The 14,427-nt window shown below is 39.4% G+C and overlaps 1 protein-coding gene across 1 annotated transcript; it reads left to right on the top strand.

The window, feature by feature from the left end:
* The first annotated feature begins 2,619 nt into the window (after positions 1-2,619).
* On the top strand, positions 2,620-14,160 carry LOC132204652 (mucin-2-like). The gene is made up of 15 exons (XM_059633277.1): positions 2,620-2,661; positions 4,388-4,454; positions 4,542-4,701; positions 4,764-4,936; positions 4,995-5,096; positions 5,587-5,729; positions 5,986-6,142; positions 8,657-12,177; positions 12,235-12,435; positions 12,496-12,531; positions 12,591-12,714; positions 12,775-12,866; positions 12,932-12,947; positions 13,007-13,266; positions 13,336-14,160. Exons 1-15 carry the CDS (start codon positions 2,620-2,622, stop codon positions 14,077-14,079), a joined length of 5,838 nt encoding a protein of 1,945 aa, XP_059489260.1. The 3' UTR covers positions 14,080-14,160.
* The last annotated feature ends 267 nt before the right edge of the window (positions 14,161-14,427 follow it).

The raw sequence follows: 14,427 nt of genomic DNA, 5'->3' as shown, positions 1-14,427 counted from the left end.
AGATACATTTCCAGCGCCGCACAAAAAGTAAGCAAGCAACAATCTTCGTCCCAATAATATATCGCAAAGTGTTGGCCTGCTTTTTGCACGCTCAAGTTTTGCCAGCGCAATAAGTCGAACACGAACGTTTTTACCTCGCAAAGTTGCAAGAGAGACTCTCTGGAGCTCTCGGAACAACTTGCGTCACACTTAATTAATTTAGAACAAGAAACGTGAGAGTCAAGACAGCGAAATAAAAGAGTTTAGACCACAGCTTGCCGTGCCAATTTCAACTTAATTAACCATTTTCATTCCTCGGAAAACTGGATACATTTCAGAAGAATGAACTTCTTAAATGGTAAAAGTTAAAAAAAAGTTAATTTCTCCTGAATTTGGTAGATCTTTGCGAGAGTAATCAAGTTTTTACAAAATTGAGTTTTTGGAAAAAAATTGGCGGAGGCTTTAATTTCAAAATTAATCGGATTAATTTAAAAAATTTAAGATTAATTTAATCCCGAATATTTTTTAATTTTTATTCTAAAGTGCAAATTACGACCGTTGGAATCGTCCTGAATCGGCCTACCAGAATTCAGGATTAAAATTTAATTCCCAAGCATATTCTTAAAATTTAATGCGTCTGATTTCCTCAATAATTAATCGACTTTCTACCAAACCTAGCTCATCTAGCTCAATCTTGGCTGCGCAGCTTTCAATTTCGCTCCCGGGCGAATTCCACGTCTTAATCTCAGTGTGCGTGGCTTTAACACGCACTTGACGTTCTGACAATTAATTAACAAGCCTCGTCACTTCGCACGCGATTCGATCGAATTTCGGCGCGAGAGTTAAAAACGCGTCCGACGTGGCTTGTTTGCTGGAACGGCCGCTTTTTGCCATTCAAATGCTGCGTGCCCTCTCAAGAGAGCAGTCGCGCCATAACTTCTGTGTGCGCCGATCGTGCCGCTGCCAACTAATAGGCGCGCAAAAAAGTAGCACTGCGCGCTGTGCCGACGGAGCAATTCCACGTGCCCCTATCTGCAAACTTCGTGCTGCGTCAGACGCGCGATCGGAAAACTATGCCAACTGTAATTTATTTCTGAAATAAAGAGCGTTTTTTTTTCTTTCAATAAAATAAGCTGGAAAATGGAATCTGCGCCAAATGTTATATAATTTCGAGAGTGATACAAAAATTGCATAATTTATTTAAAAATCTAATTTTCATTTTTAAATCAATTATTGCGGGAAATTAAAGTAAAAATCTAATTAAAAAATAAGGGGTCAGGGGCTCAGACGCTGCCCCCTCTCCCCAAGCACTGCTTATCACAGGATAATGGGTGTAATATTTAATTTTGAACATGCAGGAAATTTAGAAAAATTAAATTTTGCGCAAGAATGACTTGAAACATCATTACGGTAATGTGTGTGTAATTAACACCTTCATGTCTGCATCCTTGTTAAAATTGTCAACTCAAAACCTTTTTTAAAATTTATATTTAATTATTAATTCCTTTTTAAATTGATGTTTCAACTGGTTTTTCGTAATTTTCGTATAAAAATCATTATTAAGGTACGATGATAAGAAATATCTTTAACCGTGAGTGAAATTTCGTTTCATGGTTTTTTTTTTATAAATATTTTTTGAGGCGCATGACATTTTGGAAATAATTGCATGTGTTAAACCAGCGCAAGTTTTGGAAATGAGCAATTAGGGAGAGCGGCGCAAATTACAATTTAATCGCGCGTCTTTTATCTTTTGCGTGGGTTGCAATGCAACAATTTTGATTATGTTTTTCCTGCTCGTGTCATGCAGCAAAGAACAACCTGGAAATTTCATGCACGTCGCTCAGAGGGCGATACCCCCTTGTATCTGTTAATTACAGTCCCACCTATCTTAAGCAAAACTTTTGCGATCGCATAAAAAAATGCAGCGCTGGCAATATTCCATGCGCAGTTCATACCGTTTTCCCTGCAAGCTGAAATTCAACGCGAAGAACAAAAAAGCTACCAAAGTTTTCACAAAATTTGGCTTCGTTCAGATTTTTTAGTAGATGCGCGAATCGTTTCCAATTTTCTTGCATTGGATATTGAAATCTTATCTCGTTTGCTGAAAAAAAAACGCAGATAAAACTTAATTCACGTGTGGAGCTAAAAAATTAAATTTTGATCTATTTAATTATTTAAAGAAGTTTTTCTGTAAAGAAAGAAGAAAGTTGAAGATCAGAGTTATCTGATATAAACCAGTTTCTACAGAGAGTGTGGCCAGACTTCATTTTCCAATAATTCTTTGCTAGAAAATTTCAAATACAAAATATTTTTGCTAGCACACGTATTAACAGAAGTAAGCCTTAAAAAAATATGTAAAAGACTTGAATTTTTGTATACAGGGAAAGCTTTGCTCATATTTCACTTATCAAAGAGAAAATTGAAACAAGGGCAAGAATTTCCGCTTATTATTTTATTTTATTCGTTATAAAATTTTGCATGATAAGAATTTCAGGACAGCGAGGCAAACTTTCCCTTAACAATTATCTGCTTATACACACGGCAGAATTTATTGTACCAAGTTTTCCAGGTAGGGGAGAACATTTTTTTCGTTATAAAAGAGCCACTGATAAAATTTCTTGACACACTCGCTTGGATAGGATGAAGGGTCTCTTCCTCCTTCTGCTGCTCTCGCCGATCCAGGTAAAATAATCAATCTTTTCATCACTTTTCACTCTTCCCTCTTGTCAAAACCAGACGCGTCTAAATCATTCCCAAATCAACAAGTTTTAATATTAATTTGGCATTAATTTTCGGGAGCCTCCACCAATGACAAGTAATGTAAATAACATGGTTAATTTCAACACTAGAGAGCAAATTCAATTTATTTTAAATGCAGCGGAAAATATCGTAATATAATTTGTGACATAGCCCATGTTACTATCGCGTTTTGCGATTCAATAGAGGTTTATAATTTGTTTATATTTTTATAATTTTTTTTTATCCAAAACAACAAAATTACGGAGGTTGAAAAACGAATGGAATCGTTAAAATCAAAATCAGAGCAGCCGATTCGGAGATATTGGTGTTGAAGAGTTTCTTTACATGTCACTTTTGTTGAAATATTTTAATTTTTTTCGGACACCTGGGGCATAAAAATATTTGCTAGGAGAAATTTTAAGGGTGATATTTTTGAAATAAAAACTCAAATTGAAGTCAAAGACACGATCTATCTTCCTTGCATGATTGAATTTGCATACAATTTTTTTATCACTGACAAAATGGAATAAATGCAAACTTTTATTTTTCTAGAACAAAATTCGAAGGGTTTTCTCTAAGATAGCAAATCGATTCGGCATTATTTTATATTTTAGTTCCTTAGTAAATTTTTTAGCCGGCTAAGAAATTATAAATGAAATATTCAGACCAGTTGTGTTTTTTAAATCAGCCAAAAGAGGTGTGTCTTTGACATTTTATCAATTAATTTTGTAGGGCTAATAACGTTTTCATGAAAACTTAGTTATAGATTAACGAATAAATGCTGAATCGATTGGCTGCAAATTAGTTTCTTTTAATAAAATATCATGAATTTTAAATTTATGCTATTTTGTGGCTAATAAATAAAAAATTTGGACTTCCTTTACTTATTTTTTGCATTTCTGTCACTACACTTATGTTTTTAATTGTTTAAAAAAAAAACACCTTTATAATTCTACTAGCAAACCCATTGATTGAAACTAAAATATTTCAACTAGGGCCGAGTTTAACTGTTTAACTTAAATTTTCCGAAATTTTATTCCTCTTCAATTAATTTTTCATTCAAATATGACGACCTGAAGCGACCCTAGTCAGGATCAACGTAAACTAAATCCTCTATACATACAATTATTTCCCAATCGATTTGCGACCGAGCCACATCAAATCTGAGCTAGGCAACCTGCTGGACGTGCCTGTCCTAAGCGTTGCTTTACGTCTAATATAGTCACTTTGCTAGAGAAGTCGCGAACTTGACAGTCTCGACACTGCTGATTTTAAAACCAATAAAGTAACAGCCCCCGTGTCAAATCTGTGGTCAGGTTATCAAGATCAATTTTGGTGGGTCACACACCTTATTTAGTTTCGTAGACTAGCTTCAAATGCGGTCAAATGATTTATGCGAAAATTTTACATAATAAAAGTGTAGCTTAGCTTGATCCACTTTTTGCTTAAGATTTTGCTGCCCTGTTATTATTATTATTATTTATTCTTCTCGGTCAATAAATGTTAAGGAATAAAAAAAGGAATGTGTTCGAAAATATGGAAAATTAATTAAAGCTTTTCAAAAAATGCCAACTACATTCTTCGTAGTGCAAAACTTGGTTGGGTCTACTTCTTCTGCCGATTTTTAGATGCTTTTATGATTTGTTGGCTTATTAATAGTTCTTTCCAGGTGATAGCTTTCGATTTGCCTTTGTGGTGGCGCAACGGAAATAACGAATCAAGCGTTGCCGAGGATGGTGCGTGGCGACGCGAAAGACCACATTTCAAAAAAAGTACGCAAATTTAAAGGAGAGGAGAAAGATTGTAAGTTTCTTGATTGACAGGGGTGGAGCGGTCTGACGAGATTTCTGGCCGCGTCATTGGAGGAACGGACACTACCCTGACGCAGTATCCGTTTTTCGCCACCGTCCTTTACACTAGCACGTTGTGTGGGGGCTCGTTGATCACCACCCAGTGGGTCCTGACGGCGGCCGAATGCATCGGGTATCGCAATTCATTAATTCTCACAACTAAGCCCTAATTATTATTTTTTTCATTTCGATTAGGCGCACTGCGACCAATCACCAGGTAGTGCTGGGCAACGTGCTGGGCTCGACACCGTACTCGACGGGCTCTGTCGTGGCCAACGCCATCAGCACCATCATCCACGAGCTGTGGGTCGCGGCCACCTCCCAAAACAACATGGCGCTCATCCAAATCCCCCCCGTCACCCTGACACGTGAGAGACCACGAATTCCTTCTTTAGTGTCTTTTGCTAATCTCAAAACTGATTGCAGCCAACATTCAGGTGGTGACCCTGGCGTCCGCCATCGACGCCGGCAACAACTTCGCAGGCACGCTGGCCACGATCATGGGATTCGGCAGAATCAGCAACGGAGGTCGGTACGAATTTAAGGAGTCACCGTTATTAGTCCGAAATTAATTTGTCAGAAAATGGCATTTTACATTTATCAGAAAATCAATAGTCTGAAGGTTGATAAAGAAAGGTTAATTTGTTTTGATTGTTATATAAAAGCTGATTGTTCTGTAAATAAGGAAAACTTTTGCTTTTAAATCAGTTCAATGTTAAATATTAATCGATTCTATCCAGCATAAAGAATTTAACAAAAGCTGAATGGGATGTTTAATTGTTTCTAGCTTTGCCAGGCTAGCAAATAAGAGCGCGTATTGGGGCAGAGTGCGGTCATTGCGTCTCTAACAATGAGCTTTTGCAGAACGCATCAACGCAAATTTTCCCATGACTTCTTATTGGGCATCAATTGACTCTGGAATTCAACTAATTATATATGTCCCATTAAAAATATTTCTTTATTGATTTGATGAGTTCACTTTGGTCTCGAAATTATAAAAAACTTCTGACTTTGGCAGGTGCGCAGACGTCGGCGACGATGAAGTTTGCGGCGATGCTTGTCAACGACGGAGCGCAATGCACAACCGACTTCGGCGTTGGATTTTACACGAGCTCTAACCTGTGCGCGAAAGACCCCGCCGCGGCGACAGGGCCCTGTGGAGTAAGTAAAAAATTTTGCTTCCGCAGCCAATGATGGAAATGATAATTATCAACTTCCGATTCATTCTAATAACATGGAAACCTTTTTAACACGCAGTTAAATTTATATTGATTCATTATATTGTCAGTAAATTTGATTGTCTCGCTGACTTTCTTCACAAAACAAATAATTGCTAGCCGAATGGACTGGTGAAAAAATCACCATCTATTTTGCGTGTTGCAATGGTAAAAGAGAACAAAAATATCAATTAAAACAGGCAAACGACATCGGAGATCCTCTGGTTTACGTCAGCGGCGGCGTGACTGTGCAAATCGGCATCACGATACGTATCAACGGCAACCCTTGTTTGTCCAAATCTGCGCTTTTCACACGGATCGCATCCTTTGAGACGTGGATTATTGGAAAAATACCAGGTATGCAAAAGTGCTCCCAACACATCTAATTACAACTGGTGCAAATGTAAAAATCTATTTTCCATTAATAAGTTATTCTAGTTCAGTAAGCATTTTCTATTCTATTTCATTTTCCCTTTGATATCACCATCCATTTGGTTTTCTATTTTGAATACTGGCTTCTATATCGAAATCATTCCATTTCTATTTTTTGTCGTCGATTTCCATTTGATTAGTTCTTCATTATCGTTAATTTAATACAGTTCCGTACGCTGCTTCAAATAATAAAATTAAGGTGCACTAAATCCTCATTAATTTTTTTTTTGCCTGTATTTGATTGGAAAGAGAATTAAATGTGATCACAAGCAAAACAACAAAGGATAATACTCTCTCGTAATTGTTTATTTCTATACTGGGTTTATGAAAGAGAAAAAATATTTGGAGAGTCTCGCAATTTGTATATTGCTTAGTTTGTAAAATACTTAAATCATGTTTTAATTAAACCAATCGGTAAAATTCTATTTATAATTAATCTAAAACTTCGGAAATGAATTTTGATTTATTTAATTTAAAAAACAAAATCATTTGAAAAGCACTGTAAATTTTTTTTAATAAAATCAAACAAACGCCATTGCACGACCAACAAAATGGGAATTGACGATGAATTAGAAATGGAATGACAGCAAAACTGAAAAAGACTATGGATTAGAATTGGTAAGCAAATGGAATAATGAAACAGATCCAATGCCCAAAGAAAAGATCCACTCTTAAAAAGTGTGTGAAATATGTGCACTTATAAATGCTTAAACATACAAAATTAAAAAAAAATGCAAAATTAAATAATATAAGGGTTCAACAATCCGCGTCAACTTTTTGTGGCAATTTTTATCTCTTTGTCAGCTTTCATTTTCAAAGAATTTGATGATCCTACAAATTCAAAGTTTGAATTTTTCCGAATGAAAAAATATTATTATTATTATTTGAAGTGGACTGAGCATTCAGATTATGTGGTTGGGAAATTAAATAGTGCAGTTTTTGTTATTAACAATTTGATGCATTCTGTTGACGAAAAGTACTTGAAAATGGCATATTTTTCTTATTGTCAGTCAATTATGAGTTATGGCATTGTAATTTGGGGAGGGTCGAATCAAGCGCTGGACGAGGTTTTCCTGGCGCAGAAAAAAGTGGTGAGAGCTCTTGCGGGTGAGCGCTATTGGCGCAGTACGGAGCCGCTTTAATTGTTCTGCGCGGCCGCTTTTCGCTAGATTCGACTTTCTGCCTGTTTTTTCAATTCACATCTTGGAATCGTGTAAATTTGTTCGTAAATATTCGCACTATTTTCAAAAAACAAGTGAAGTTCATGATCATCAGACAAGGGCAAAGAGTGATTTATATGTTCCTGCTCAGACACTGTTAATTTCGAAGCAGAACCCTTTGAATTTTTTGCCTTCCTTGTATAACAAATTGCCTGTTTCGATTCGCTTGGAGCCTCGATACAAGACTTTTGAAAGTAGTTTGAGGCGTTTTGTTCATGCCCGCAAATTTTATACCAGAGAAGAGTTTTTTCAACTCATCAATGAATTGTAATATTTTTGTTGTTTTTTTAATCTTCTCTTCCATTTATTTTGAACGATATTGCAAATGGGGCGCGTTGCAGTGAGTCACTACAACGTGGCGAAGCTTCATAAGTCAATAAAGATCAATAATAATAATTAATTTTTAATAATAGAATCAGCAAAATAATTTTTTTTTTCTAAAGCTGACAAAGAATATTAAGTTTTTTTGTGATTTTAAGAATTACCAGTTTCAAAATGATCTAAAACTTAAAAAGTGCCTTGACGGTTTCGACAAGTAAAAAAATTCAAAATGAAGCATATTATTATTACTATTATTAATTATTCTTCGCAGTTGATATTCATGCATCAAATATTAATCCTCTATCCATACACGAGTGCGCTCAACAATTTTGCGCTAGCGCTCACTGGCGCTCAAAAATATTTTTTCCCTTAGAAAAAGTGCGACTTATTAGACAATTTTTTTCTTTTATAAAAAAAACCCATCGGCAATAATTGGGAATGATAAAGTTGAAATGCAATGTCCTAAATTTGGATCAGTTTTGAGGTTTTTTTGTATTTAAACACTGTTTTCCGTTGCAATTTTTAATCAAACATATTCTGAATTCATAATATTGATTGAGCGCTAAATCAGCGCTAATGAGCGTTGCGCTCAGCGACCAAAGCGATTGAAAATCGTGCGTAGTGCAAAAGGTGAGCGCAGCCCATGTATTAGGTTGTAAAAATGGACATTCATTTTCTTTCTTGCGTTTCCAACCAAACTCAACCTGAACATAAGTATTATTACCAGTTTTGAAACTTATTCATTCCTTGATCCTCGGTAAAGCCTGTAAAGTAGGCATCGAATTGGCACATAGCTAGCTTCCATCATAACGTCCACTGTATGGGTCCAAGGAAATGTCTCACCTTCCCTTATGAATACATATTATGTTCAATATATCTATTTAAAAAAATTATACAGCTCTGCTAACTACAACGACAGTACCAACGACCACAACGGCAGCATCAACTACAACTTCGGCGGCCACAACTAGCACGACGGCAGCATCAACTACCACATCGGCACCAACAACTAGCACGACGGCACCAACAACTAGCACGACGGCAGCAACAACTAGCACTTCGGCAGCATCAACTACAACAACAGCACCAACAACTAGCACGACGGAAGCATCCACTACCACTTCGGCAGCATCAACTACAACAACAGCACCAACAACTAGCACGACTGAAGCATCAACTACCACTTCGGCAGCATCAACTACAACAACAGCACCAACAACTAGCACGACGGAAGCATCAACTACCACTTCGGCAGCATCAACTACAACAACAGCACCAACGACTAGCACGACGGAAGCATCAACTACCACTTCGGCAGCATCAACTACAACAACGGCACCAACAACTAGCACGACGGAAGCATCAACTACCACTTCGGCAGCATCAACTACAACAACAGCACCAACAACTAGCACGACGGAAGCTTCCACTACCACTTCGGCAGCATCAACTACAACAACAGCACCAACGACTAGCACGACGGAAGCATCCACTACCACTTCGACAGCATCAACTACAACGACAGCACCAACGACTAGCACGACGGAAGCATCAACTACCACTTCGGCAGCATCAACTACAACAACAGCACCAACGACTAGCACGACGGAAGCATCCACTACCACTTCGGCAGCATCAACTACCACAACTGCACCAACAACTAGCACGACGGAAGCATCAACTACCACTTCGGCAGCATCAACTACAACAACAGCACCAACAACTAGCACGACGGAAGCATCCACTACCACTTCGGCAGCATCAACTACATTAACAGCACCAACGGCTAGCACGACGGAAGCATCAACTACCACTTCGGCAGCATCAACTACAACTTCGGCAGAATCAACTAGCACAACAGAAGCATCAACAACCACTTCGGCGGCATCAACTACAACAACAGCACCAACAACTAGCACGACGGAAGCATCAACTACCACTTCGGCAGCATCAACTACCACAACTGCACCAACAACTAGCACGACGGCAGCATCAACTACCACTTCGGCAGCTACAACTAGCACGACGGCACCAACAACTACCACGACGGCAGCAACAACTAGCACGACGGCAGCATCAACTACCACATCGGCAGCTACAACTAGCACGACGGCACCAACAACTACCACGACGGCAGCAACAACTAGCACGACGGCAGCATCAACTACAACAACAGCACCAACAACTAGCACGACGGAAGCATCAACTACCACTTCGGCAGCATCAACTACCACAACTGCACCAACAACTAGCACGACGGCAGCATCAACTACCACTTCGGCAGCATCAACTACAACAACAGCACCAACAACTAGCACGACGGAAGCATCAACTACCACTTCGGCAGCATCTACTACAACAACAGCACCAACAACTAGCACGACGGAAGCATCAACTACCACTTCGGCAGCATCAACTACAACAACAGCACCAACAACTAGCACGACAGAAGCATCAACTACCACGTCGGCAGCATCAACTACAACAACGGCACCAACAACTAGCACGACGGAAGCATCAACTACCACTTCGGCAGCATCAACTACAACAACAGCACCAACAACTAGCACGACGGAAGCATCAACTACCACTTCGGCATCATCAACTACAACAACGGCACCAACAACTAGCTCGACGGCAGCAACAACTAGCACGACGGAAGCATCAACTACCACTTCGGCAGCATCAACTACCACAACTGCACCAACAACTAGCACGACGGCAGCAACAACTACCAATTCGGCGGCATCAACTACCACTTCGGCAGCATCAACTACAACAACAGCACCAACAACTAGCACGACAGAAGCATCAACTACCACGTCGGCAGCATCAACTACAACAACAGCACCAACAACTAGCACGACGGAAGCATCAACTACCACTTCGGCAGCATCAACTACAACAACAGCATCAACTACAACAACAGCACCAACAACTAGCACGACGGAAGCATACACTACCACTTCAGCAGCATCAACTACAACAACAGCACCAACAACTAGCACGACGGAAGCATCAACTACCACTTCGGCAGCATCAACTACAACAACAGCACCAACAACTGGCTCGACGGAAGCATCAACTACCACTTCGGCAGCATCAACTACAACAACGGCACCAACAACTACAACAACAGCACCAACAACTACAACAACAGCACCAACAACTAGCACGACGGAAGCATACACTACCACTTCGGCAGCATCAACTACAACAACAGCACCAACAACTAGCACGACGGAAGCATCAACTACCACTTCGGCAGCATCAACTACCACAACTGCACCAACAACTAGCACGACGGAAGCATCAACTACCACGTCGGCAGCATCAACTACAACAACAGCACCAACAACTAGCACGACGGAAGCATCAACTACCACTTCGGCAGCATCAACTACAACAACAGCACCAGCAACTAGCACGACGGAAGCATCAACTACCACTTCGGCAGCATCAACTACAACAACGGCACCAACAACTAGCACGACGGCAGCAACAACTAGCACGACGGAAGCATCAACTACCACTTCGGCAGCACAATCTACCACAACTTCGGTGGCATCAACTACCACAACGGCACCATCAACGACTAAAACGGCAGCAACAACCAGCACAACGGAAGTGCTAACTTCCACTTCGGCAGCATCAACTTCCACTTCGGCAGCACAAACTAGCACAACTACCACAATGGCAGCATCAATGACCACTACTCCAACTGAAGCTACTACACCAACACCTGCTAAGTCTACTCCTACTGCAGCGTCTAGTACTCCTTCCACAGCATCCAGCACTCCAACTGTAGCAACTACACTAACAACTGCTACGCCATTTTCTGCTTCGTTAGCATCGACTACTCCAGTTTTAACAACACCTGCCTCATCCACTTCTTCTGTAACGGCATCAGCCCTGACAACATCAGCTCTTACTATTACAGTTCCTGTGACGCTAGCATCGACTACTCCAGCCATAACATCACCGGCCCCAACCACTGCAATCTCGACTACTTCAGCTATAACATCATCAGCTCCGACAACACCTGCCTCTACTGCACTAGTTCCTACGACGCCAGTATCGACCACAGCACCAGTACCTACCACTTCAGTTTTAACAACACCAGCTGCTACTACGCTAGTTCCTACGACGCCAGTATCGACTATGCCTGATTTAACAACACCAGCCTCTACCTCGACAGTTTCATCATTGCCAACCTCAACAACGTCATCAACAGAAACCCAGTCGCCAGCTTCTACAACATTGGCCACTGATATTCTATCAACTACATCGTTAACTCAATCTACAAAAACATTATTGGTTACAACCGCAAAAGTTACCACTACGCCAAGTAAAACAACGGCAGTAGCTGTAACTTTGACTCCTAACGAGGCTAGAAAATGCCCAACTAGGCGTTACGTGGTATGATTTTCTTTCGTATAATTATGCAAATAAATATAATGTTATAAATAATTACAGGTGATCTCTAAGTGCTGCGCCAAGCGTGCGACCGCTTTGGTTCCCTTCAACGTTTTTGAGAAATCCTGCCAAGTGACGCAAGGTGCGTTGAACTCTTTCAACATCTTCACGCTGAACAAGCAGCAGCATATATACAACTCGCCGCCGAACTCGATACAGTTTCAAAGCCAAAAGGTCAAAAAGGCCTTTGGAAGGAATGCCGTACGTCCTTTTTAGCTCCTGAGCGACTTTGAAATACTCATTGTTTTCCATTTTCCTCAGTGCTTTGTCAATTGTTATTTGATTGCAAAGGGAGTGGTATGAAATTTCATCTTTTACAAAATTTGAGTGAAATCAAAATTTGCTCCCTTAATTAGATGTCTCCAAGCTATGTTATTGACATAGTCAAGCTGACCGATTTCCTGACTGCCTCGCAAACCGACGCGACGTGGAGTTCAACAATCGCATCAGCGATTTCCACCTGCATACCAAGAGTTGAAAGTAAAAAAAAAAAATAAGTTTTCACAATCATCAATCTTTTATTAACTTGCGCAAAATTAGAATTAAATCTGCCCAACTTCATCACGGCGAAATCGTCGTGCCCTGGAAAAGCGTTCGTCACCGTGCAATGCGTCCTCCTCGAGTTAATCAACGTAATTACAAATTTTTCTTAATACTTGGAAATTCTTTCTAACAAAGGCAATAATTTCATCTACAGAGTTGTCCAAGCAGAGGTAAAACATTAGACATTCCCAAAAGTTCATGCAAATTTTAACTTCATTCGTGTTGACAGTGGCGAGCAAATACTGCCAAAAACGTTACAGCTTGTTCAACACTTGCTACGGCAACGTTTTGGCTGGACCAAATTTAAAACAGGGTAAGAAAAAGCAGAGGAAGGTTGTAAAGGTAAAGGAGGGGAAGAAAGAAAAGAAGACTAATGGGCCTGTGAAGGAGAATAAGAAAAGCAAAGACAGTAAAGAGGTGGCAAATAAAACTAAAAAGAAGAAGCAAAAGGGAGGAAAGAGGAAAGTTAAAATAAACAAAATTGAAAAGGTAAAGCAGCAAAAATTCCACACAGTGGAAGATTCGAAAGGGTTGTCAAATAATGCAACGAAATTTCAGGAGGGAAAAGTGAAGAAAGTAAAGAAGGAAAAGGGCGAGTTAGGAAAGGAGAAGCAAAAGAAGGGGACGAAAGAGAACAAGAAGAATAAAGATAAGCATGCAAAAGACGGGGTAAATAAAACTAAAAAGCGGAGGAAACCAAAGGGAGGGGAGACAAGTGGAAAAGTTGTTCAAAAAGAGCAAAACGTCACGGTGGACGTGACGATGGGGAAAAAAGTAATACCGAAAGAAGGGTTGTCGAGCAACGCTCCAAAAAATGTTAAAAAGGTGAAGGAATTAAAGAAGAAAAATGAAGTTGTTGGAAAGGAGAAGCAAAAGAAAGGCCAGAAACTGGTAAAAAAGGTGGGGAAAAGAGTCAGGAAGAAGGGACAAGAGGAGAAGAAGGAATCAGGTTCGAAAACTGTAGAGAAAGTAGAGCGAAAAGACGAAAAGGCAAAAGGAAAGATTGTCAACAGAAAAAATACAGGAAAGGGTGGAATTGTCAAGGAAGGTAAAGAAACAATTCTGAAAAAAGAGGGGAAGGTGAAAAAGGATGCAGAAACAAAAATAAAAAAGGAGCAAAATGATAAAGTTGAAAGGAAGAAAAAGATGCGAAAAGCTGGGGGAAAAAACCCAAAGCAAGAAAGAGAAGCAAATGGTTTTACCAAAAATAAAGGAAAGATGAAGATGGTAAAGGGAAGCAAGAAGGAAAAAACCACGTCAGCTTCTGGAAAATCAGATCCTGCAAATGTTCAACGCGCTTGAGAAAACCGACCGTGCTAATTTTTCTGACATGCATATTTTAATAAAAATTGTATTTAAACAAAGAGTTTTCAACAGTTTGATGCATTAAAGGAATTAAAAAAAAAACAAGAACATAATTATATATTTTTTTTTATATGTTACCATAATTTCACGTAACTTGACCATTATTATTTTGAAATTCCAATGATATTGTAAAACGCGCGGAATTTTGGCATATAATTTTTTTAATTGAAAATGAACCAATAATTTTGTACTGGTGGTTATTTAGAGGCGGATTTGTAATTAAAACCAAATACGTGTTAAATTCTCCTTTCTCGAATTATGTTTATCCAAAAATCATATTAGTCC

Source organism: Neocloeon triangulifer, unplaced genomic scaffold (genome assembly GCF_031216515.1).
Source record: "Neocloeon triangulifer isolate White Clay Creek 2 clone unplaced genomic scaffold, ASM3121651v1 ptg000022l, whole genome shotgun sequence".
Classification (NCBI taxonomy): domain Eukaryota; kingdom Metazoa; phylum Arthropoda; class Insecta; order Ephemeroptera; family Baetidae; genus Neocloeon; species Neocloeon triangulifer.
This window is presented reverse-complemented; position numbering and strand designations above follow the sequence as displayed.

What these genes read in the sequence shown, in the direction of transcription:
- LOC132204652 (XM_059633277.1), top strand. Translation starts at nt 2,620, where the DNA reads ATGAAGGGTCTCTTCCTCCTTCTGCTGCTCTCGCCGATCCAG. An exon ending in CCCCCCCGTCACCCTGACAC is followed by an intron (nt 4,937 to 4,994) that starts GTGAGAGACCAC and finishes AACTGATTGCAG; the next exon opens with CCAACATTCAGGTGGTGACC. An exon ending in AAATAAACAAAATTGAAAAG is followed by an intron (nt 13,267 to 13,335) that starts GTAAAGCAGCAA and finishes ACGAAATTTCAG; the next exon opens with GAGGGAAAAGTGAAGAAAGT.